Source organism: Oenanthe melanoleuca, chromosome 3, assembly GCF_029582105.1.
Source record: "Oenanthe melanoleuca isolate GR-GAL-2019-014 chromosome 3, OMel1.0, whole genome shotgun sequence".
NCBI lineage: Eukaryota > Metazoa > Chordata > Aves > Passeriformes > Muscicapidae > Oenanthe > Oenanthe melanoleuca.
Window position 1 is genome coordinate 105,640,596 of NC_079336.1, and position 21,987 is coordinate 105,662,582.

The window sequence follows — 21,987 nt, forward strand, 5'->3', positions numbered from 1 at the left end:
ATTAGAAAACACTAACTGAATTGGAACAAATTTTCCTTTCACAGAACACTAGTTTCCAAGCACTGCTGCTCTAAAATAACAAATACATTTAGGTAATGGTTTTTAAATCTGCTATTTGCCTGTTAACATTCCCTTATAATTTTACAAACTTGGACATACGTTGTAATTTATGTTCTAAACCAGGAGAACACTAATGGGAAAACAAACAAACAAACAAACAACCAGCCACAAAAGCAACAAAACAAAACAGCTTTCTGAACATTTTTTAAAATTTGGTTTGGGAAGTCCAGGTGTCATAATTGTCTTTATTTTTAATAAAAATAAAAATCTGGTAAGCAGTTCAAATAAACATGCCTTCAGCACTAGATAATTCAACTATTTTTAAAGGGAAAACAGTAAGTGTATTATATATACCTTTTACAATACTGTTACAAAAATTCTGAACTGACAAGTTAAACTGATAAATCAGTCTAATACATCATCATCCAACAGCTTGCTCCTAATAATAACAGCGCATGAAAAAACGCTTATGCTTTGAGTTTGTACTTCTCCTTTACATACAAAAAAATCAAGACAAAAGTAGCCAAAAGGCAGCATTTCTGCAAACAGTGAACATGTTCCTAGAGGCAGAAGGGTTCCTGGGCAGGGTCGGGGCGCTGCTGGCCGAGGTAGCCCTGCAGCAGGTCCTGCACTCGCGACAGGATGATCTCGTTGGCGCTGCTGCACTGCTCGGGGCCGTACGGCGGCTCGATGGTCAGCACCCCCGCCACGCTCAGCGTCCTGCCCTGCTCCCCCTGCTCCCCCACCGGGATGTGGTTCGTCTCCAGCCAGCTCTTCAAGGCCTTCCTCCTCTTCTCCAGCTCCTCCGGGCTGTAGGCTTGCCTTTCCTCGGGCGCGGAGATGCGAGCGAGGCGCTGCTTCATGTCACTGTCCCCTTCCCGCAGTATTTCCACCTCCTGGATGGCATGGCCCATGATGAATGATATGGACCCTTTCTCGTTCTCTGGGAATGTTGCAAGGACAATGCTGCCAAGGAAAGAAGATTGTGTAAGTTCCTGTTCTTAACTGAAGACTGAGAAGCAGCCTCCAAGGTTTTGGAGGTAAGAGCTCATTACCATCAGCCTAACACAAGTATTTAGGCAATATCCAGCACCCAGCATTTTCCTTTGAAAAACATGCTGCTGTACCCTTAAAATACTAAAAATGTGGAGCTCTGCAGGTAATGAATTTGTTGGTCTTGAATTTGCTGGTCTTGAATTTGAAACTACTCTAGACCCCATGAAGAACACTAATGTACACTTCACTTTAAAAAAATAAAGTCAAGTCTGGAAATCTAAGTATTTTTGTTCAGCATTCCCAACACTGCTGAAGAACCTAAAACATTTAAACATTCAGAAACAGTGATACCTTCATACATACAGCACTTTGAATGCTGAAGGCAACTAACAATACCAGAACCTTTCAATGAAAAAATAGTAATATTTACTGATCATTGCCAACAGAGTATTTTTTTAACGACTGTTGCCAGTTTGTGAAATGGAAATACAACAGGAATATATTACAGGAGACTCAGGCTCACATTGTAGAAGCCTGGTCTTTTCTCAAGGGCACTTGCATCCCAGAAGTCCTAAAATGAAAGTAGGAAGGCAGCTAGTTATATTTCTAGGATTTTTCCCTCATATATCAACAAAGAGCATCAGAAACCATTTTCTTCCTCCTGTAGGAAACAAAATTCCAGAACTCGATGCCAGCACTTCACTAGCTATTATTGCCACCATTAGTGGAAGTAATGACTTTTTGGGATCTATCCAGTGAGATATGCCTTGATTTCAGCCTGGACCATCACCAGAATCACTCACAGCTGCACACACCTTTCTCACCGAAAAGAAACTTCAGGAGCTTATTGGACCTATTCCAGAGCTGAAGCAGCAACCAATTCTTCTGAAACACATCAGAAGCTGAATGTTTTCCTTTTCAGTCTCTGTCTCGTGTTCATGTGGGACAAGCTCGCATCCAATATGGTATGAAAGAGTTCTGGCAGCAAGGAGACAAATTTCTGCCCATTCCCTGGTGCATTCTGCCTTTCAAACCCTGTTTTCAAGTTACTCACTTGGGACACCAGAGATCTGTGGTACCACTTTCTGTCCAATGGCCCTGATTTTCCCTGCTTGCTCTCCACAGAAGCCTCTACACTTTCTGGGTGTCTGGCTGGAGTGGAAAGCCAGACATCAATTCAAGAACTCTGGACAAAGGCTAAGGATTTCAACACCTAAAGCACTGAAAACACTCCTGCACTCTTCGTAAAGCAGGTTTTGGTATATTATTTAAAGCAATCCTTAGCACATGGATTGTTGAGAGGTAATAGTATAGTTTAATATGTAAGTTTTAAATAAGAGTAAGTCACTTGGAATTATAATACTGTGTGATTTAATATGCTGTTCACTTAGCTTTACTTGCTTAGCATGAGTGGCTGGATTTGCTGAAACCTTGACTGCAAGCTGTGAACTTTCACCTTGAACACATGCATTCAGCTGGTAGAGAGTTGATTTTCTTAGCAATTTTCCTAGAAGCTGGCACAGTGCTGCATTTTGAATTTACAGTGAGAATAAAGTTCCTAGCACACTGATATTTTGGTTGTTGCTAAGCAGTGCTTATTCTAAATCAAGGACTTTTTAGTTTCCCATGCTCAGCCAGAGATGAGGTACACAGGAAGTACAAACCAGAAGATAAGGAGGCTGCAGCCATCAGCAGAAGCTGCAACTTGACAAAATAACATGCTGTTTTTGCTCCAAATAAGTTTGCTTCAGCCTTGAGATTTTTTCTCCCCCTAAAAATTTTGGATTTTATTAGTTTTACAAAATTAAAAGCTTTGGTACTTACGTGGCAGAAACTGGGTCAACTGTTAAAACCCATCCTTCATATTCATGTTTCTCAACTGCAATTACTTTCACCAATTTGTTCACATACGTTTCCCAATCTAGAGGGCTTTTTCTCTGCCAGTCATTCATATTTCCTACATCCAGGACCTAGAAAAAAACGAGATCAATCAGCAGATGCAGTCGATCTTTATGCTTTGCTCTTCACGTCAGAACTGGGTTTGCCTCTATGTAAACATTTATCTTAAACAAAATGTGCCGTCTTAAAAAAAAAAAAAAAAAAAAAAAGAAAAAAAAGCAGACATTCACACAAGTTGTTTGCATAAAGCTGCAGTTCTGTAATTCCCCACGGAGCCCGCTTGTTTTTAAAGGCACACAGCAAAGCCTCAAACCCCTCTGTTCTGTAACCTTATGCTCTCCCGTTGCATTCAACACTCCATCTATTGCTCTGCCTTCTTGCAAAACCTTGGAGGTGAAAGTTCAGCGCCTTTCTCCTCATGCCCAGCGCTGGAGCACCAGCAGGCGCTGTACCACCCTTTTCCGCCGTCCAGCATTCCCTCCCCAGCGGGGCCGCAGGGCCACGGGCGCCGCGCTGTCCGGGGAGCACAAAGGGCTGGATGCAGGGAGCTTTGTTCCCCGGGAATGCCTTCCCGGCAGGGAGAGCCTGCACAGCCCATCTGGGCGGGGGCAGGAGCCCCGGGCCCCGCTCTCCGTCCCGCTTTCCCGCTCACCGGCCCCGGTTCCCGCTCCCGCCGAGGGCCCCCGGGCGGCACCGCCGCTTCCTGCCGCTGCCGAGCGCCTTCCCCGGCACGGGTGACCCGAATGCTGCCACACGGAGTGTCACGGCTGCGGGGGGGACACATAAGTGACACTGAGGTTTGCCCGTATCAGCCCACGCTGCCTGTGGCACTGCGATCCCGCTCCCCTCCGGAGCTGGATGTGCTCCCGGGACGCTCCCGCTGGCGCAGCGGGGCTGCGGCTGCCGCATGCCGAGCCGTGCCTCGGCTCCCTTAACGGGGGCAGATGGACGCTGTGTGCAGCTGCTACGTAAAAATAAGGTATTTTTGCTCCCTGGTTGTCGAGCTGCTTTTAGCGAGCTTTCCCGCGCCGCCGTGAGGGGGAGAGGCTGGATTCCAGCGCCCACTCCCACCCCGGAGCTCCTCCATTTCCGCAGCGCTTCCTAGGGACGAACCACACAATGCTAGTCACTAATTCGGTGATTTGTCAGTAATTCGTGAAAGCGAGCATGCAACGGTTCAGCGACTGCTGACAAAAAAATATAAAGGGTATAAAATGAGATAGGCTTATTTAGCAGGCTTAACGGGGCAATTTCTTTTTTTTTTTTTTTTTTTTTTTTTCCTTTTTTTATGGGAATCTCAATTCAGCCTCTCCACTACTACGAGGATTGTGCATGAATGGCTTGCGCCACTGCAGCTACTGCCCTGTTTCAGTCGCAGCTCGTCTATTGGAAAGCAGGGAGAGCAAATCTAATTGTCTTCACTCTAAGAACAAGCACTGCACTCCAGAGGCGGCTACGCACCAGCTGATGGGGAATCACCTCCAACACTGGATGCGTCCAAGGATTGCTCCCACTCAGGAGACGCCAGGACAGAAAGGCCCTGCTGGCTTTACTTCCACCGGGCAGATGATCACCTGCAGCAGCACCAGCAGGACTGGGACTTCGCTTTCTCAGGGAAAGGTTGTCCAGAATATTCCCACCCAGCCCGCCAATTCCCATTCAGGCCCCAGCTCCCCTTGAGGAGCCCGCCCCGCGGCGCGCGCCACCGCCCAGCGCGCATGCGCGACTCCGCGCGGCGCGAGGGAGGCGGGGGAGCGGGGCAGGGGGCAGGCGCGTGCGGCGGCGCGTGCGCGCGGGCGGCGGAGCCGTGGGGATGTCGCGTTACGGCCGCTATGGAGGCGGTGAGAACTGCCGGGGGCCGCGGGCGGCTGCACGGGGGGGAAGGCGGTCTGGGAGAGAGGCGATTACCGCGGGAAGCTGGGCGGCCGGCGGGCGCCGCTGAGGAGGGGATGAAGGCGGCGCGGCCGCCGCCGCCGTTGTCGCCGCCGCCATTTTGCGTCAGCGGCCGTGGGGGAGGGGGCGCGGCCGGGCGCGCGGCGCTCGCAGTGAAGGCGGGAAGGGGCCGCGCGGACAAGATGGCGGCGGCCGGGGGGGGGGGGGGGGTGGGCTGAGCCCGCGCCCGCTCCCGGCCCCGCGCTGAGCCCCGCTCCGCTCCCGCAGAGACCAAGGTGTACGTGGGCAACCTGGGCACGGGCGCCGGCAAAGGCGAGCTGGAGAGAGCCTTCAGCTACTACGGGCCGCTGAGAACCGTGTGGATCGCCAGGAACCCGCCGGGGTTCGCCTTCGTGGAGTTCGAGGACCCCCGGGATGCTGAAGATGCTGTCCGTGGACTGGACGGGAAGTACGTGTCCATTTCACTTTTGCCAAGACTGCTGAGAGAGGACGGAAGTTTATTTCTTTTTAGTTGTGTCATGGACTGCAAGTGTTTACCCAGAGTCTTCGTGGACTCGTTGCAGGGTGATCTGCGGCTCCAGGGTCAGAGTGGAGGTATCCACAGGGATGCCGCGGCGCTCCCGCTACGACCGGCCCCCCGCCCGGCGCCCCTTCGACCCCAACGACAGATGCTACGAGTGTGGTGAGAAAGGCCACTATGCCTATGACTGTCACCGCTATAGCCGGCGAAGGAGGAGCAGGTACGTGCGGGACCGGGGCGGCCGCGTTGCTTCGCCAGCTCGCTTTTGTGTAGTTCTTGTTAGCAAAGAACACAATGTTACACCGGTTTTCTTTAAACTTAAACGCTAGAGTAAATGTATAGGTGTATATTACAATTTGTTGCTATTTCTATCAAATGTTAATATCTTAATAATCAACCTGGTCAAAACCTTTCAGGTTTCTTCGTTTGAGTCAGTCGCCTTGATTCAGAATGTCACGAGCCTTAAGATTTCATGCTGAGGCGCCTTGCAAATCCGACACTTAAGATCCTCCTAGACCTTGAGGTGATCAGCATAAGAGGCCAGATCCCCTCGAGCCATCTACACGTAGCTTCACCTTATTCTTTAAGGGCAGAAAATTTGAGACGGTGACCGCCGTAACAGTAAATTTGGCTTTCAATTGGGGCCCCCCTCCGGTTTAGAAAGAGGAACACCAGATTGACCACATTCCCACCTAGAAAAATCTTCTTGCGTCAATCAAGCCTCACTCACCCTGGCTCATTGGGCTGTCAGTTTGATCGTCGTTAGATTGAAGAGAACACCTACCTAGATGCAGCGCTCGCCTATAGATACTTCTAGATCGTCTAGATCTGCTAGACCTTGGGCCAAAGAGGGTCGACCTGCAAACTTGCAAGGTTTATTTTAAATACGCATTACAGTGTTTTCTATTCTAATGTAATTCTGCAATGTAATTCAGCTTTTAACATTTTTCTAGGTAGTAACAATGCTCAAGACAAGTAGGCCCAGACATTTTTCCAACTGACAGATGATAGTTCTTTAGTTGTCTGAAAAAAGTTTTGACTTCAGCAGGGCCTCACTCGTGCTGGTTGCTGCAGCTGTCTGCTGATACCTGTTTTTTCTAACCTAAACCCAGGTCCCGGTCTAGATCCCGCTCGAGGTCCCGAGGAAGACGGTATTCCCGGTCACGCAGTCGCAGCCGTGGTAGGAGGTATGTTTGACTTGGTATTTTACTGCTGTTGCCTTCTTTTGCCCTGAAAAAGCTACACTTGACCATCTCTTGGCTTTGCTTTCTTTTCAGGTCCAGGTCTGCTTCCTATCGTAGGTCCAGGTCCGTGTCTCCTCGCAGGTCTAGGTCCGTGTCTCCTCGTCGGTCCCGGTCAGGTTCCTTGAAGAGATCAAGGTAAATCAGTAACTCAGGTGATCAGGTAAACCAGCCTTTTAATTTTTAAAAGGCTATGTGATTTATTTTGTCGGTTTTTTCTAATTAGATTCCAAAAGGTATTGGATAGCAGATTTCAAAAGATTCTTACCTCTAGCAGTCGGCATGCTTTAAAAAGTTTCTGATAATCCTAGCAAATTCACAGACATGCTACTGAGTTTTGAGATGTTACCTTAAGACAGTGGCATCTCCCACAATGGATCTCTTTGTCTAAAATGTCTAATGATCATGTAGGTCTGTGATCATGTGGGTTTTAGTCCACATGTAGACATTAATTTATATAGTGCTGTAATTGTCATTACTTCTACTTGAGTTGACTTCCTTTTAATTTATCTCAATTTTTTAATTTCAGGTCTAGATCAAGATCCAGATCTAGATCCAGATCTGTTACATGGCCCCGAAGCAGGTATGTGACTGTACACACTTGATAAAAGTTGCTTAAAAGTCTGTTCAGACTCTCTAAGAGCGGGAACTTTTTTTCCAGAAAAATACATGTTTTCTCTCCACTAAGTTAGTGGTTTCTAGTTTCAAAAAACAGTGCAGAAGATTGTTCTCTTCTCTTACTCTTTTGCACACTGCTAACATCTAGGTCCCCATGGTTATCACAAATACTGGTTTGATCAGGTTGCATTAAGATCTACCAAATGTAGAATTAATCTCAAAAGTTTCTTTTTCTTTGTGTAGTACACACAAGATTGTGGATTCTTCCTACTATATTCCAGAGAATGCAGGATGCCCTTCCAGTAGTGTGTTAATGCTTTCTCTGCAGCCAGGCGAGTCTTGAAGGGCTTGCTGGTGTCTCCTGAGTGTTAGAACTGCAATTCCAGCTCTGTTGAATATCAGTGTCCATCTACGGGAGCTGATTTTAATTTGAGATTAATAACTGTCGGAATTATTTTGTACCAATAAACCTGTCACAAGAATAACAGTCAGGTCTTAAAGGAACACATTATGCTACTTGTTCCTTTAAACTTTACGTGACAGTCAGTTTGTGAGCCTTGTCCTTCATGGAGCTTCATGGAGCCTTGTCCTGGCAGCAGGGCTGTCTGGGTGTCCTCAACAAGAACAAGAGTAAATGGAAATTCTGCTCTGGATTTTGAATTGTTTATGGCCCAGCCCATCCCTGTGCCTGCTGTGCTGGTTTTAATGGCTGCTCTTTGAAACAAGGAACAGTGAACCATGAGGAAACACAGGAAAATACAGGATGGCTTCAGCTAAGGAAGCAGGCTCCTGCTAAGGAAGCAGATGGAAAAGTCCCCAGTCAAGGTGGCATTTTTTGGGGGTGGACAGCAAGCAATGATGGGAGTTTTCAGGGAGAGGAGAGATGATGGCTTAATTAAGAGCAGAAACTCACACAAATAGTCCAGAAGCTGTTGAAGAGAAAGAGAAGAGAGGGTTCCCCAAGGCAGTAGAGCAGTGCCTCTGACTGGATACACCTGTGGCTAAACCATGTTAAATTTTAGTACTGGTTGTTCCAACATGACTTAATTGTGGCTTATCACTGTTCACTGTCAGTGATGAGCAGGAAACAGCTACAGTCAGCAGACTCCCAAAGAGGAAAACATCTTGATTTTACCACCATTGCTTTTTCTTTTAGCACCAGGCTGGTTTTCTGCAGGGTAAAGGGTACTTGTAGTGACATTGTGTGACACTTCCCATCGTAAGTAGGGATTAAGTGGCTGAGGCATAGGAAATTGCAGATGTACAACTAGACAGAAGGGGCAAAAGAATTGTGCTTATGCAATTGAAAGATTATTTCTTTACAAAAGAATCCAAGGAATGCATTGTACCCAGAGACAGGCTCTGGGTGCATGAGGGAGATGGACTGAGTACATGATATTTGCTGGTTTGACAGTGTCACAACACACATCTGGAAATTGTTGCGGAAGGCCTTGGATGTGGAATGTAGAGTACTGCCTTGGAGGTCCTCAAAATTTCAGCGAGGCTTTCAGGCAGTATTAGTGTTCCTGTGGTGCAGTGGTATCAAAGGTGGATGTTTCCCTTTTTTCATAAGGTTTAAGTTTAAACATTAAAAAAATATTTTAAGCAAGCGGATATAAAAGATGAACTTCACAGAGAAGAGCTGTCTGCAACTGCAGTGGCAGATATTGCTAATAAGTGTAATAAAACCTTCAAGTTTAGAGCATGGATTTTTATTAGTTCTTTGAAAATACTGATCAGGATTTGGGTTGTTCCTGTGCTTCTGCCACCTGCATCAGCAAACACTGGTCATCTGCTAGTGACCAAAGTACAGAGCAACGTGCAGCATCCATGTAAAAAGGTTTCTTGGGAAACTGAACAGGCAAAACCCTGTTAACTTGCAGGATTCTGTGTATTCAGCATGACAGCACACATACACTAAGTGTGAATCCTGCAGTCCCAAACGTGGGAACCTGCATGCTGTCAGTTTCCCTGCTGAGCTGTGCTTTTTCTTATTGCAGGTCTAGGTCTCATGGCAGATCAAAGTCTGGCTCGCCGGCTAAGAGGTGAGCACGCACACATAGAGCATCTCAAATTTCAGTTTGCATGATTAACAGAGCCTAGTCCTTTAGGAAAATATCCCCCAAACATGAGTCCTCAGCTGATCTCTTTGTGATATGACAGAAATTATAACAATTTGCTCTGGAGCTCTTTGGAATGTGTTCCTTACCTGTCTCGGTTTTCATTAACACTTCGTAGTTTCCAACTAGTACTAATTTTTTGTGCCTTTGTGCTCAGTTCTGTTAAATTTTTCTGTCCATCAGATAAAGAGCTTGAGCTTTGTTAAAAACACAAATCTGATGATGTTGCTTTTCTCAAAGCCTCACCTTAGTACCACCCCTTGTTTTTCTGTTTGTCTGCTGAATAAAGTTGCTTAAAATACATCTCACTAAATGAGTGGAGAATCCCTGTCAGAGGAAAAGTTGATTTGAAAACTACCATTGGAAAGACCTTCTGGCTAGACCCCTGTAATTTACTTTCTGATAGGTGGGGGGTTTTTTTAAACTTCAGAGTTGCACTTGACATGTCAGCTGCATTAATGCTGTTCTGTTTTGACAGCCGGTCAAAGTCCCGGTCACCATCTCCAAAGAGAAGGTAGGTTGGTCTCCTACTAATAGCATAGACCCAGTAGAGCTGGTATTTTGGTATCTGCAGTGCTCTCTGCTGAGGAGTTTGACTGCTGCTTGTAGGAAAATACTGGGAAGGTATTTTGCTGAGATCTCTTTCACAGCAATGATGTTGTGGTTGTGGCTTTCTGTATGGAAATACGTATATGTGGTGATAAATTCTCAGGGTTATGTAGCAGTGCCTTGTCTTTGTCTGCTCCTCTTTTGGTTCACACACAGTTCTGTTGCACGGAGACTGATGAGCTGAAAGCATTGAATAAACATAGGAAATCAGCTTTCAGTCTCATTAAAAGCTACATTGACATTGGGGGAGTAACCTGGCACAGCAGGAATGGAAATGGAAAATCAAGCCTGTTATGTTCACTGCTGTTAGATTATTTTTTTCTTTTCCAGTAAGTCAGTAAATAGTTTTCTCTCTCTGTGTTGCACAGAGTAATGTGTAGAATATGTGGTGACAGAATCAGCAGCATTTTTTCCCTAATTAGAATTCTTTAATAGTTCATTTTTACAGCTTCAGTGTCAAACAATCACCAGGGCATGAATAAGTCCTCATAAATGCTGAGTGATCTTAATGGTAGGTTTTGACAAGCTGCTGTATCAGAACAGTGAAGAAATATCTTGCCCCTTTGGAGGCCACTATAAGTAATATCCTCTAGATGGCCTTACAGTGATCTCATTTTAAAAATAAAAGTAAAGAAAAGTGTTATCTCCAGATCATCAACTCATTTGCTTTTGTCAATAGTGATTGGTTATTTTATTTTAAAAGAGTGCTTAAGGGGAACCAGAGTCTGGGTATATTCCTGTTGCTTTTTCCTGTATTTGTGATTCTCAACAGTTACTGAAAAGTTAATTGTGGATTCTTTTCCTTTCAGTCGTTCACCATCAGGAAGCCCTCAACGAAGTGCAAGTCCTGAAAGAATGGATTAAAGTTATGAAGTTAATCTTTTAGGAAGAAAGTTATTTTGCTTACATTATTATAAGGGATTTTGTGGTGTCTTTGTAAATGTAAGAATGTAGATAGAAGAGTATATCAACTAAAATTTGGCATGATCTGGGTCTTCGGAGTTAGTCACACCAATAGACTAGCACAGGTCTCTTTTTATTGTTTGAATTAACTTTATGTGATATGAAAATGTGGGACTTTTTTATTGGCACATTGAAATAAAACGTGTATTTTTAACTAAAACTCCTCTGTAGTAACCCTGCTGCTTCTGTTAACGTTTGGATAATTTTAGCTGTGTGCCATGTAATGTGGATGAAAAGTGTCTAAAATGGGAATCACTAATCCCAGCTGGTGTCTTCTCAAGGTAGTCACTTTTTACATCTACTGTTGAATGGTCTTTGGTGAAAGGATCAGTTCCTGCTCTCCTTGAAATGGAATTTAAAATCCATCTCTGTCTACAGATGGATAAAAATTTGCATATGCTGTTTTCATTCCTTGATATTAAGTGGGCATTCATTTTTCTGCCTGATCTGCTTATTCTGCAGAGCTCATTCTCTGATATTTGACTGTTGATACCAGATGCCCCAAAAATGTAAGGATAAACTTTCCTCCAAAACACATCTTTTAAGCAAATAACATCTGCAGAAACCTCTAAAGGTAATAGAAATCATTAATAACTTGGCAATTGCTACTTTCACTTGTTGCATTTTTTAGTTCCTTAGGCTATTGATATAAAGAAAACTTGTTAAAATATCTCAAGGTGTGTTTTCCTTCTTTGAGGGAAGATCCTTAAAATGAAAGATTCTCAGTTGCCCTCAGGAGTTCTAAACTGCTTGACAGAAACTGGTATGGTTGTAAAGCAGCCCATATCCTGGAGGTGGCTTTGTTGAATGGTGCCAGTTTCTTACAGCAAATACACAACCTGCAGGAGTCATTATTTATGTATAGGTGTGTCAAATTGTCTTCATTCTGTATGAAGGTATTGCATGATAAAGCACTTCAGCACTGATCACAGCAAGGGACTGGCAACAGTGTTGGACTGTGAACAAAAAACTGCTAGGCAGAGGGGAGAAAAGCATCTTTTCTTTTTGCTGGGATTGGCTGTCTAGCAGAAATAAAGGCCAGTTTTAGCAGCAAGTAAGCACTGCAATGGAAAGCCAGGCCTGTTTGGGCTTCCAGTGAAATCCATCATGGCAGTTTGCTTCCACTGTGTAAACCACTGCAGAAAAGCTTAAATAAAGTTACAAGATGAACTTTGTTACACCTGGGGTAACTCATGGTTTTCAAGAAACAGATTTCTTGTTAATAATGACTGCATGGAGCTTTTCCAGTGGATGAGTCAACAGTCCAGATCCTGAAGGTGCTGTTCTGCTGCAGCATCCTCTGGCCTTTATGCCTGGATCCTTGCTGGGGCTCACCGTGGCCATTGGCGTTCCAGGTGGATTCTGGCCACGGTCACGAAATCCTGCTGCCACACTGGGAGAGCAGGGCTGACACAAATATTACCCTGCAGTGATTGACCCCAAATGCCTGAAGCCTGTGATACGTGTTTGGAATATTTTACTGGTTGTGCATTGTGAACCTGGTGAGAGGCACTCGTATGCCACTGCTCTGGAATTTCATCACCTTTTCTTTTCTGTACTCCCAAGGCAAACCTGCTCCACAATAAACATGCAGACTGACACGACAGCTCTACTGGTACCTGTTTTTCAGTACCCAGAGACACAGGAAGACTGAGCAGAAGAGCCCAGGGTTTTTCTTAAGGGGGCTGGGGTTCCTCTAAACCCAGGCATGAGAACCTGAGCAAGGAGCAGGGCTGTGCTGGTGCAGTCAGCCACTCCAAGGGACAACCAGCATTTGTAAGGGGCAAAGGGTGAGCAGTCAGAGAGGTGGCTTCTGTGCAGCTGTGCTGTCCAAAATTGAGCTCTGGCCTGAGTTTGGTAGGATTACACCACAAATTCCATACAGTGTTTGTGAGTAGTTGGAAAAGATCCCCTGACCACTATGCACAGCAGGAGAGTAGCAGGGCGCTTCTTTCAGTGTCAGGGTGGCAGAACTGACTGTGACAGGGCTGCCACATTTGCAAGCCCAATGGCCAGGCACTTCCACTGAGATCAAGGGCATTCCTGCATCTCTGCAGCTGAGGAAGCATGGTGAAGTGCTGTAGGCCCTGGGTGCAGCAGCATGGCAGGAGAAGGTGGGACACGGTGCCTGATGCAAGGACTGTCTGTCTACCTGTTTCACTGGGGAGTGGACTATCAGCTCCCTAATAAGATGGTGCTGTCATCCCCTGGCTTCTGCCAATTTTTCTGAAGCCTCAGAAACTTGGATGTTTTCATCAGAGAGTTCCTTGATACAGGGTTTTGGAGATTTCACATGGAAACACAGTATTAGGATGATGGGTTTTCTCCTGCAGTTGTATATTCAGGACTAAACGGGTGTGCCCATTTCACTTCAGCAACCAAGGCAGAACATAGGAGTTTATCCAGAGCAGCCAGCTGGGATAATCCCAGCACACCATCCTCCTCAAAGCTATCCTGCACACCACTTAGAGAGACCACTTTGATGGAAATAGCAGATGTTGTAACAAACAATCACAACTGCATCAGCTTTTCCACATGCTCCACATGTATATTACCAGATATTCCCTGCTGTAGTTGGAGCTGCGACATGCCATGTGCCTGGCATTTTTACTCCAAAACAAAATCCAGTGCCCAGGGTGAGAGGCTGGACAGAGCGTGAGAGCTTTGCACAGACCAGACAGCAAGAGAGGTGGTGACAGGAGTCAAAGCCAGCAGAAACCACAGGTGAAAACGACGGAGGAAAAATGCTCCCAGATCAGATGCATCACCCAGGGTAGTTGGAAAGCTCTGTTTGGCACCTGGCAGGATTTCTGGCTCAGCTGCTGGAGGCACTTACCCCTCTCAGTGGTGGGAGTCAGCAGCCCTTCTCCTCAAGCAGTGTTGAACACGAACCACGTGGTGTGGTTGTATTCCTCACCCGGATGGAGCAGGACGTTGGGGAAGTGAGGCTGGGAAGAGGCAGCAGCACATCAGTGACTGTGAGTGCATTCCATGGGACCAGAAAGCATGGCTGTATCCCTTTGTTCTTCCCAAGGCAGATTCCCACAGCTCCCCGCAGCCATTTTCAGCAGCAGTGTGTAACACCCACCACTTGCCAGCAGGCTGAGTGGGTGAGTCCTACTGCTGGTTGAATTCAGGCCATGAGGAACGATTCAGATAGAAGACGATATGGCAAGGCCATAGAGGGATCATCTGTTCTAGACCCCACACTTTTGGGAAGCTGGGATGCACAGGGCCAGTCCCTGCTGCGCTGACTGACCCTAAAGCCACTGTGGCCTGCCTTTCCTCTGGTGTCTGCAGTGTCCCCTTGACAAGCAGGCTCTGTTCCTACCTTTAGTGTCCCAGAGACATGGAGGGTGGTGAGGGTATGTCCCCTGCCACAGGACCCAAGTAACCCGTGGGGGGAGAAAGGACAGCTCACCTTGTTAACAGCATCGGGCCAGTTCTGGGTTTCCAGGCAGAAAGCTGAGTGCTTGGGGTACGTGGCAGCACTTTTGCCCTTCAGGGAGCCATCCAGGTTGTTCCCGGTGTAAAACTGAATGCCAGGCTGGGTGGTGTGAACCTCCATGGTCCTGCCGCTGGGCGGGTGGAAAACCCTGCAGAGACGCCAGGGGAGGATGACGTGGGAGTGGCTGGATGGGCACGCCCTGTCTCCAGGGGTGGGGACCCTGCCCAGGTCCCAGCCTACCTGGCCACGAGGCGTCGGTCCTGCCCCTGATGCAGGCAGAAGTTGTGGTCGAAGCCATCCAGATGAAACTTCTGCAAGTGCTTGCCCAGCTCCACAGGCTGCCGGAGATCGAATCCAGTGCCCTGCACGGCGGCCACCTCCCCTAAGCAAGGAGAACAGCAGGCTCAGCCACTCACCACCTGCCAGCAAACCCTGCCTTGTCCCGCAGCACAGCTCCTGGGGACACTGCTGTTCTTACCAGGGGCAAAGCACAGACAGGGAGCAAGAAAATGTACAGAAGTTTGTATATGTACAAAATCAGTATTTTCTACATAGTCCTTGTTAAGACCTGCTGTGGGCATACAGTGTCCTCTGATAAAGCAGCACAAACAACCCCAGGACATACTAAACACGGTGCAAAACAGTCACCCCAACCCAAAGGTGAGGGGTTTTGCATGGAGGGCAGAATGAACACCTTGGAAAAAAATGAAACAGTTCCAATTCAGGTACTTACATAAAATACAGCAAGCATTGCACACAAGGGGTCTGTCTTTAACAATTGCACAAATCTTATCTTCAGCCCTGGTCTAAGGCCACCCACACAAGAAGGAACTGCAAAAGGCAGGGGTAGCAAGCTAGCCACAACTAAGATGTGAAACAGCTCCATGGTGAAAGCAGCAGGGAGAAGCAGGGCACTGGGTGGGGTATGGCCATAAGCTCTTCCCCTATTTGTGCACAAGCATGACACACCAAGCTGAGCAGAAGCCCCTGGACCAGAGAATCCATTCCTCCAGGTGCCACGGGGAGCTTGTCTCCTGGATGGACTCACATAACAGCCTCACATTCCACGTGCCCATTTCCTGCTGCTCCTGCCTGCTCCTTGGGGCTGGTGATGGACTCGGTTACCAGCACCTGACTCTGCCCACCCTGCTCAGATGCAGTGGGACTGCACCCAAAGGTGAGGGCCCCACTGTGCCTGGGGTCCCCTGGGTGCTGGTGTATCCCCCTTGCCAGGCAGTGCTGCTGCCCACACCCACCAACATTGCTCAAAAAGATCACTTCCACCTGGTGCTGCACCACCTACCAGTAGGGATCTTGGTGTCGTCCACAGGCAGGTAGGAATCTGCTTCAATGGAGATCTCATGGTCATAGACATCCCTGGAGCCCTGCAGGAGGATGGGAAATGCTGGGATTCCTGTTGCAGCTGCTGTTCAAGCAGCTCTAAGCACAGCTGTGAGCTGTGAGTTCACAGTGGTGCCCCAGCTGATCAAGTACTGCCTGGAGCACCTCCCAGCCCTCATTCCACCTTGACCTTGGGCACAGGACAAAGGTACTGGCACAGGCAAAAACATCCATGAGCCCTAGGAGCTGTAAATCCTATGGGGATAACACCATCAATCTGTACTTGTACCTCACTGAGCACTACCACCCTGTAGACTGACTAGCCAAAACATGCTGGGTACTGAGCACAGAGCAGTAGGGAGAAGGGGAAGGAAGCAAGCAAGGGGAAATGCAACCCATCCTCCTGTCTCATCTACACTGCAGCAGCTGTTTGCTCCTCCTCCTCTTCCACAGCCTCAGGAATGCTGGCAGGGAACCTGCTGGGCTGGAAGGGCAGCAGGCTCAAAGCTGAGCCTTCAGGCCACTATCTAATCTGAGCAGCAATTTCGTGCCCAAAGGTCTCCTATTCCTCTGGAACACTCCTGAGCTGCACACTGCAGGTGTTGGTTTTTACTGCACCTCTGGGAGCACCAGCAGAGAGTACAACAACTGCACAGCAATTCTCAGGGCACAGCTCCTGCTCAGAGGGGCTGGGTTGTCTCTGTATTATCCTATTGCTCTGCCCAGAAACACTTCATTTCTAAGATCCTTTTCCTCCAAGTCCAGTTATAAACTGTGAGATTAAAACACAGCTGCAATTCACTGTCCATGTGGTTGACAAAACCCTGTATGGGTGTGTGGGAGCCCTCTGCATCCTGCTGCTGCAACCTTGCTGGTTTGCAATCCTGTCAATCTCACATCCCCTTTCCATGATGTTTCTTCTGCCCATTTTGACCAGGGTACTTTGGTGCTGCCACTCAAGGCCCTGATCTCAACTACACCACTCTCTCAGAAATGCCAACAGAATACAGCTTAGAAATGGCCACCACTGGGGCATACCAGCTCTGCAGCTCCTTCATAATCTTCCCAAGAGACCAGAAGAGAGCAAAACTGCCCAGTTACACACAAAAGGAGAACCAACATGCTCAGCTGGATGCTGTGCTCAGGAAGCACTGACAAAACAGGGCCCATCTCCCCACACTTACCTGCCCTGCCAGGTTGAAGTACGCGTGGTTTGTCAGGCTGATGGGGGTTGTCTTGGTGGTCTGGGCCAGGTAGTTGATGGCCAGCTCCCTGCCACTGAGGGTATAGGTCACCCAGACTTTGAGGTCACCAGGGTAGCCCTCCTCGCCATCAGGGCTGAGCCGGAAGAAGCGGACACCATTCGGGAGCACCTGGGGGCTCCAGAGAACCTGCACGGAGCATGGCCTCAGTGGGACAGGAATGGGAACAGCGCCCTTCCCTCCTGCCCCAGGCTGGGCTAAAAACAGGGACAGGAGGCACAAAGGGATGTTGCACTGAAACAAAGGCTGTTCCAATCGCCTTTCCAAAGAAAACACGGGCACCAGCCTGCTCTTGGTCAGCCAGGACCACCAGCAGGGAATGAGCTTTCCACTCAGCAGCCAAACAAATGAGGCAATTTGGCAACGAGGCAGGTCTGACAGGGGATCTGTTCCAGCCTGTGTTATGCCATGCCTGAGAGTCCATATGCTTGATTTTTGCCCTGCAGCTGGACTTAACCCCTTTTCCACGGATTTTCTCATGAGTGACACCACTTCCACAAGCTGCTCTCCTTCCCTCTGCTCACCAGGCCCTGGCTTCTAGGGCAGGGTAAGAATACACTGGGAGCTCCTGCCCAGGGGCTGGGGTTGGGTTAAATGGTATCAGATGTGCTGTCAGATATACCCAGAGAGCTCTTCAGTTCTTGTCCCTGCCAGAGGACCAGCACCAGTGCTCAGCTTGGAGCCAAACGTTCTGGCAAGGGAAGCAAGCCAGCACACTGTACACAGCTGCCTAGACAGGCTGTTTGGCCCTGGCTATAGGCCTTGTGCTGAGAGGGTGGATGTGCAACAAGAGGCTCTCTGGAGCTTCCCATTTCCCTAAGGAATAGTTACTGTCTAATCAAGATTTAGGAACAGGGGTCAGATAACGCTGTTGAGTTGATCCCTCTCGTGTCCTACACAGACATCACCAACATAGGGCATGGTCAAAAGCCAGCATTTTCACCAAACACAGAACCTGAGGACACCAAATGTACCTGGCTGCAGAGCAGGCCCTCCTGCACAGTGTGCAGTCTGACTGCAGCTCCCACTGCGGTAAGGGTGCTGCAGTTTTTAAAATACGAGTTTCTATTTAAGTTCTTTGAAAAAAAGCTATTAAAGTCCAGGAAGCATACAGGTATCACTATTTTTTTTTTTTTTCTTTTTAAGATAAAAGAGTTATTTTCTGAAGTCCTCCAGCAGTGTGGTCACATACTGCTGCCCTGTATGTGCAGCTGCCAGCTACTCTCATCAGACCACACACTGACCACAGCACTGATGTCTGCAAGATAGGAAAAGCTCAGAAAATGACCAAGATAATTACAGCCAAATGGCAGTGTGTGTTTTTTGTTAGGGCTGACCAGTGAGGGCTCAGCATCACTGAACAGTAATTGTTTCCTGGCTGGAGGAAGTCTTGGGCAGGTGTCCAAGTGGGCTCTATAGGCCAGAGAACACAAAGCTTTGGCTAGGAGATGTCCTTGCCCTGTCCCCAGCAAGATGGTGAGACTTCAGCAAGCAAGGTGAAGAAGCAGAAGAAGAGACCACATCCCCTGCCTGCAGAAGACAGCCTTAAAGTGCTGTCACAAAGAAATGCATATTTTCAGCTCCAGATCACAAGTGTCAGGGTGTATAAAGAAACTTTAAACCAACCAAATAGTCCTCTTTGGGGGTACAACAGCCAAGTCACCCCCAGTATTCCCTATTTTCTAAGGCTGCTGAGGAGCATTTTATCTCAACCCAATGCCAGTTCACACAGTGACTTTTTTTCCAGGCACCCTGGCTTTTGTCCCATCACCCTGGATTCCTTTCACAAAAAAACCCCATTAACCCCACAAAGCAGCTGCACCAGCATATTCATGTGTTCTTTGGGGGAAATGGAGGATCAGCTACTTGCTGGTTACAAATGCACTTGATCCAACAAAGCCCAAGGCTTCAGCAAAACAGAGATTTCTGAGCCTGCTCTGCAACCAGGCAGGGTTATCAGCAAGGCTTTCAAGAGAAGAGATCCTCCACTGTTCTTACCACCTGTACCACAAATACCTGACTTGAGCAGCAGTTCTTGGGAGGAGAGGGAAAAGGCTGAATGCCCTGGGACCAGGGAAAGGTTGTTTCATCACAGGAGGGCATAGGGGAGGGCTGGGAAGGAGAGACAGTGATCCTGGATCCTGGGGCATTTTACAGGCCTGAACTAATCCCCCACTGCTGTGAGTCAGAGTGAGAGCCTGGAGGATGTAGTCACAGGATGAAAGCAGCACGGAAAGGGGCAATGCAAAGACTGAACCTGCAGCACCACCCTGCTCTCTCCTTACTTGGGGATGCTGTCACAAGCAAGAAGCAATGATAAGTTTCTGCCAACTCAAGTCCTTCTGACTCTGGGAAGAGCTATGGGCAGGTAACAGCCGTGAAACTGCAGGTGGAAATGAGTCTGCATGGACAGACCATTGTTCCCCAGCAAACTTTCTTTGGGCACTGGCACAACTCCATGACACACTCCAAGATAGTGCAGCTGGTCCTGGGGAGCCTCCATTGCTTCTGAAGCTGGGTCCTCACTGCCAGGTCTCAGTCCAGGCTCTACAGAAGCAGCACCTTGCCCAGAACAGCCCTGTCAGAACTGAGCTCGAGGCTCAGAGCTGCAGTCACACAGAGGAAGCACAGCACCCTCTGCTCAGCATCCAAGGATGACATAAGTCAGCCCTGCAAACCCAGGCAAAGACCAGCCAACCCAGCAGCTCACAGGATCTGTCTCACTTCCCCCTGTTTCTGCACTCACAGCACTTTCTGAGCTGATTCAACTCAGTAACCACCAGAAAATGCTACAGGGTTCAGGGGCGTAGGCATCACACACTTTTGCCACAACCCCACAGGCTGTATGCTGGCAGGACACTGGGATTTTCACCTTGTCAAATCCCTTGGCTCCTCCATGCAGGCTGTTGGGCCCATTGTTGATGAACAGCTGATACTCCTTCCCGTCCAGGCTGAACCTCCCGTTCGCAATCCTGTTGGCAACGCGGCCCACGACAGCACCGAAGAACGGGTGCTTCCTCGTGTAACCTGGCCAGAGAAACAGCACACGGTTAAACAGAACCCTTGGGGCAGGATGGGCAATCTCCAGAAGTGCTTATGGACTCAGAGGTGTCTCTCTCTGCTTCCCTCCAGGACTAAATAGGTGGCTGCAGTCCCAGCATTTCACAGGACGCACAGCTCGTTAGTCGTGCGCATCTTTGATTAACAAAGCCTGATGGGATCTTGTATTCTTTGCAGATTCAAAGAAAAGGCCTCTGTCATTGCCAGTCCAGGAATGACTCAGAGTTGCCCCAACAGAGTGGCACACTGCCACCAGTGTCCCTGCTCCACATCCACCACAGAGCCCAGGAGAGGCAGCAGGATCTCTGTCTCTTCAGCCCATGATTTGGGGGATGAAGGGGGCCTTACAAGCAGGTTACAAGCAGTGTGGCAATAAACCAGTAAGTGCTGGTTAAATTGCCTGATTGTGGGTTTTAATTTTTTTGTCCCCAAGCAACATATTAAGACCCACCTTCTAAAGTGTCAAATCCTAGGACAATATCTGAAAACTTCCCATCCCTGTCTTTTGTCTCCAGAGTGGTGATGATGCACCCGAAAGACAGGATCTCCACTCTCACGCTGTCCGACTGTAAGACGAACTTCTCCACCTCTCCGCCTCCCTGCTCCGGGGGCATCCGCCCGAACGCCTCTCTCCGCACCGTCGTCATCGCTCCCTAAAACCCGGCCACCGGCACCTCCAGCGGGAGCCGCAGCCCTGCCTGGGAAGGACGCTCAGGACGAGGAAGCAATGGCGGCGAGATCGGAGCGCTCCCAGCTCCAAAGGGCAGCCAAAACAACCTTCGGCCGCCTCCCGAGCGGGGCGGAGCCGCGCCGTGCCCGGCGGAGCGGAGCTCCGGGATCCCGGGGCTGTCAGCGAGGGGCAGCGGCCTCCGGGAGCTGGCCGGGACAGCGGGAAGGATGCCGAGGAAAGCGGGAAGGATGCGAGGGCAGCAGGAATGATGCCGGGGACAGCGGGAAAGATGCGAGGGCACCGGGAATGATGCCGGGGTAGCGGGAAGGATGCCGGGGTAGCGGGAAGGATGCCGGGGACAGCGGGAAGGATGCCGAGGGCAGCGGGAAGGATGCGAGGACAGCGGGAAGAATGCCGAGGACAGCGGGAAGGATCCGAGGTAGCGGGAAGGATGCCGGGGACAGCGGGAAGGATGCCGGGGTAGCGGGAAGGATGCCGGGGACAGCGGGAAGGATGCGAGGACAGCGGGAAGGATGCGAAGACAGTGGAAAGGATTCCGGGGGCAGCGGGAAGGATGCCGAGGGCAGCGGGAAGGATGCCGGGGACAGCGAGAAGGATGCCGGGGTAGCGGGAAGGATGCGAGGACAGCGGGAAGGATTCTGAGGGCAGCGGGAAGGATGCCGGGGACAGCGGGAAGGATGCCGGGGACAGCGGGAAGGATGCGAGGGCAGCGGGAAGGATGCCGAGGGCAGCGGGAAGGATGCGAGGACAGCGGGAAGGATTCTGAGGGCAGCGGGAAGGATGCCGGGGTAGCGGGAAGGATGCCGGGGTAGCGGGAAGGATGCGAGGGGAGGGTGTGAGGCTGCGGGCGCTGCCGGGCCGGGCAGTGCAGCCGCCACCTCGCAGGTTCGGGGAACGAAGCATCACCGCCAGCAGCTCCTGTCGCCCACCTCCATCACGCAGACACGACTTTCACAGCCCGTGCAAAGCATGGCATGACAAAATGATGTTTTCTCCCGTTGTGCCCTCCATTAGCCCCTCCGCAAGGGGCACAAGGCAGTGCCTGCTGAAGGTGCTGTAAGTCAGGCTCACGGCATTTGCTGGCCGGGTGCTGTTATTATCAAAGCTGTGGCTCTGACCCAGACTCCATTAAAAAACAGAATATTTTGAAATACCGACTTTCTGCCTGTCTTTGCAGGTATTTCAGTCTGTGGGGGAAACCCCGGCAGCATTTAAGTAATGTATGTGCACATTTTTGACCTCTCTTGGGAAGGCTCAAGTGCAAGG

At 49.1% G+C, this 21,987-nt stretch overlaps 3 protein-coding genes across 9 annotated transcripts; 1 reads left to right on the plus strand and 2 right to left on the minus strand.

The window, feature by feature from the left end:
* Nucleotides 1–285: 285 nt before the first annotated feature.
* On the minus strand, nucleotides 286–5,018 carry GEMIN6 (gem nuclear organelle associated protein 6). Of its 6 annotated transcripts, none has more exons than XM_056488944.1 (3): nucleotides 4,864–5,018; nucleotides 2,881–3,026; nucleotides 286–1,026 (listed from the first exon to the last, which is right to left on the minus strand). In XM_056488944.1, the coding sequence occupies exons 1-3, from the start codon at nucleotides 4,945–4,947 to the stop codon at nucleotides 621–623; spliced, it is 636 nt and encodes a 211-aa protein (XP_056344919.1). In that variant the 5' UTR covers nucleotides 4,948–5,018; the 3' UTR covers nucleotides 286–620. The 6 variants fall into 6 exon arrangements, with proteins under 6 accessions (XP_056344919.1, XP_056344916.1, XP_056344917.1 ...); XM_056488941.1 differs by lacking the exon at nucleotides 4,864–5,018 and adding an exon at nucleotides 4,417–4,678; XM_056488942.1 differs by lacking the exon at nucleotides 4,864–5,018 and adding an exon at nucleotides 4,435–4,675.
* Nucleotides 4,706–12,525, plus strand: SRSF7 (serine and arginine rich splicing factor 7). The gene is made up of 9 exons (XM_056488939.1): nucleotides 4,706–4,796; nucleotides 5,116–5,296; nucleotides 5,412–5,588; nucleotides 6,481–6,555; nucleotides 6,646–6,747; nucleotides 7,139–7,192; nucleotides 9,228–9,272; nucleotides 9,826–9,861; nucleotides 10,766–12,525. The coding sequence occupies exons 1-9, from the start codon at nucleotides 4,769–4,771 to the stop codon at nucleotides 10,818–10,820; spliced, it is 753 nt and encodes a 250-aa protein (XP_056344914.1). The 5' UTR covers nucleotides 4,706–4,768; the 3' UTR covers nucleotides 10,821–12,525.
* GALM (galactose mutarotase) lies at nucleotides 6,230–21,761 on the minus strand. 2 transcript variants are annotated; one of them, XM_056488938.1, is made up of 8 exons: nucleotides 20,482–21,662; nucleotides 19,843–19,997; nucleotides 16,893–17,099; nucleotides 15,671–15,752; nucleotides 14,608–14,749; nucleotides 14,341–14,515; nucleotides 13,756–13,867; nucleotides 6,230–6,732 (listed from the first exon to the last, which is right to left on the minus strand). In XM_056488938.1, exons 1-7 carry the CDS (start codon nucleotides 20,675–20,677, stop codon nucleotides 13,790–13,792), a joined length of 1,035 nt encoding a protein of 344 aa, XP_056344913.1. In that variant the 5' UTR covers nucleotides 20,678–21,662; the 3' UTR covers nucleotides 6,230–6,732; nucleotides 13,756–13,789. The 2 variants fall into 2 exon arrangements, with proteins under 2 accessions (XP_056344913.1, XP_056344912.1); XM_056488937.1 differs by lacking the exon at nucleotides 6,230–6,732 and adding an exon at nucleotides 10,616–10,803 and having other exon boundaries at nucleotides 20,482–21,761.
* Between the last annotated feature and the right edge of the window lie 226 nt (nucleotides 21,762–21,987).

What these genes read in the sequence shown, in the direction of transcription:
- GALM (XM_056488938.1), bottom strand. Translation starts at nt 20,677, where the DNA reads ATGACGACGGTGCGGAGAGAGGCGTTCGGGCGGATGCCCCCGGAGCAG. An exon ending in ACTTCAACCTGGCAGGGCAG is followed by an intron (nt 15,753 to 16,892) that starts GTAAGTGTGGGG and finishes ATCCTCCTGCAG; the next exon opens with GGCTCCAGGGATGTCTATGA. An exon ending in GACCGACGCCTCGTGGCCAG is followed by an intron (nt 14,516 to 14,607) that starts GTAGGCTGGGAC and finishes GCGTCTCTGCAG; the next exon opens with GGTTTTCCACCCGCCCAGCG.
- SRSF7 (XM_056488939.1), top strand. Translation starts at nt 4,769, where the DNA reads ATGTCGCGTTACGGCCGCTATGGAGGCG. An exon ending in AGCCGGCGAAGGAGGAGCAG is followed by an intron (nt 5,589 to 6,480) that starts GTACGTGCGGGA and finishes ACCTAAACCCAG; the next exon opens with GTCCCGGTCTAGATCCCGCT. An exon ending in AGTCGCAGCCGTGGTAGGAG is followed by an intron (nt 6,556 to 6,645) that starts GTATGTTTGACT and finishes CTTTCTTTTCAG; the next exon opens with GTCCAGGTCTGCTTCCTATC.
- GEMIN6 (XM_056488941.1), bottom strand. Translation starts at nt 4,614, where the DNA reads ATGGGAATTGGCGGGCTGGGTGGGAATATTCTGGACAACCTTTCCCTG. An exon ending in AGGTGATTCCCCATCAGCTG is followed by an intron (nt 3,027 to 4,416) that starts GTGCGTAGCCGC and finishes GTTTTTTTCTAG; the next exon opens with GTCCTGGATGTAGGAAATAT. An exon ending in GTTGACCCAGTTTCTGCCAC is followed by an intron (nt 1,027 to 2,880) that starts GTAAGTACCAAA and finishes TTTCCTTGGCAG; the next exon opens with CATTGTCCTTGCAACATTCC.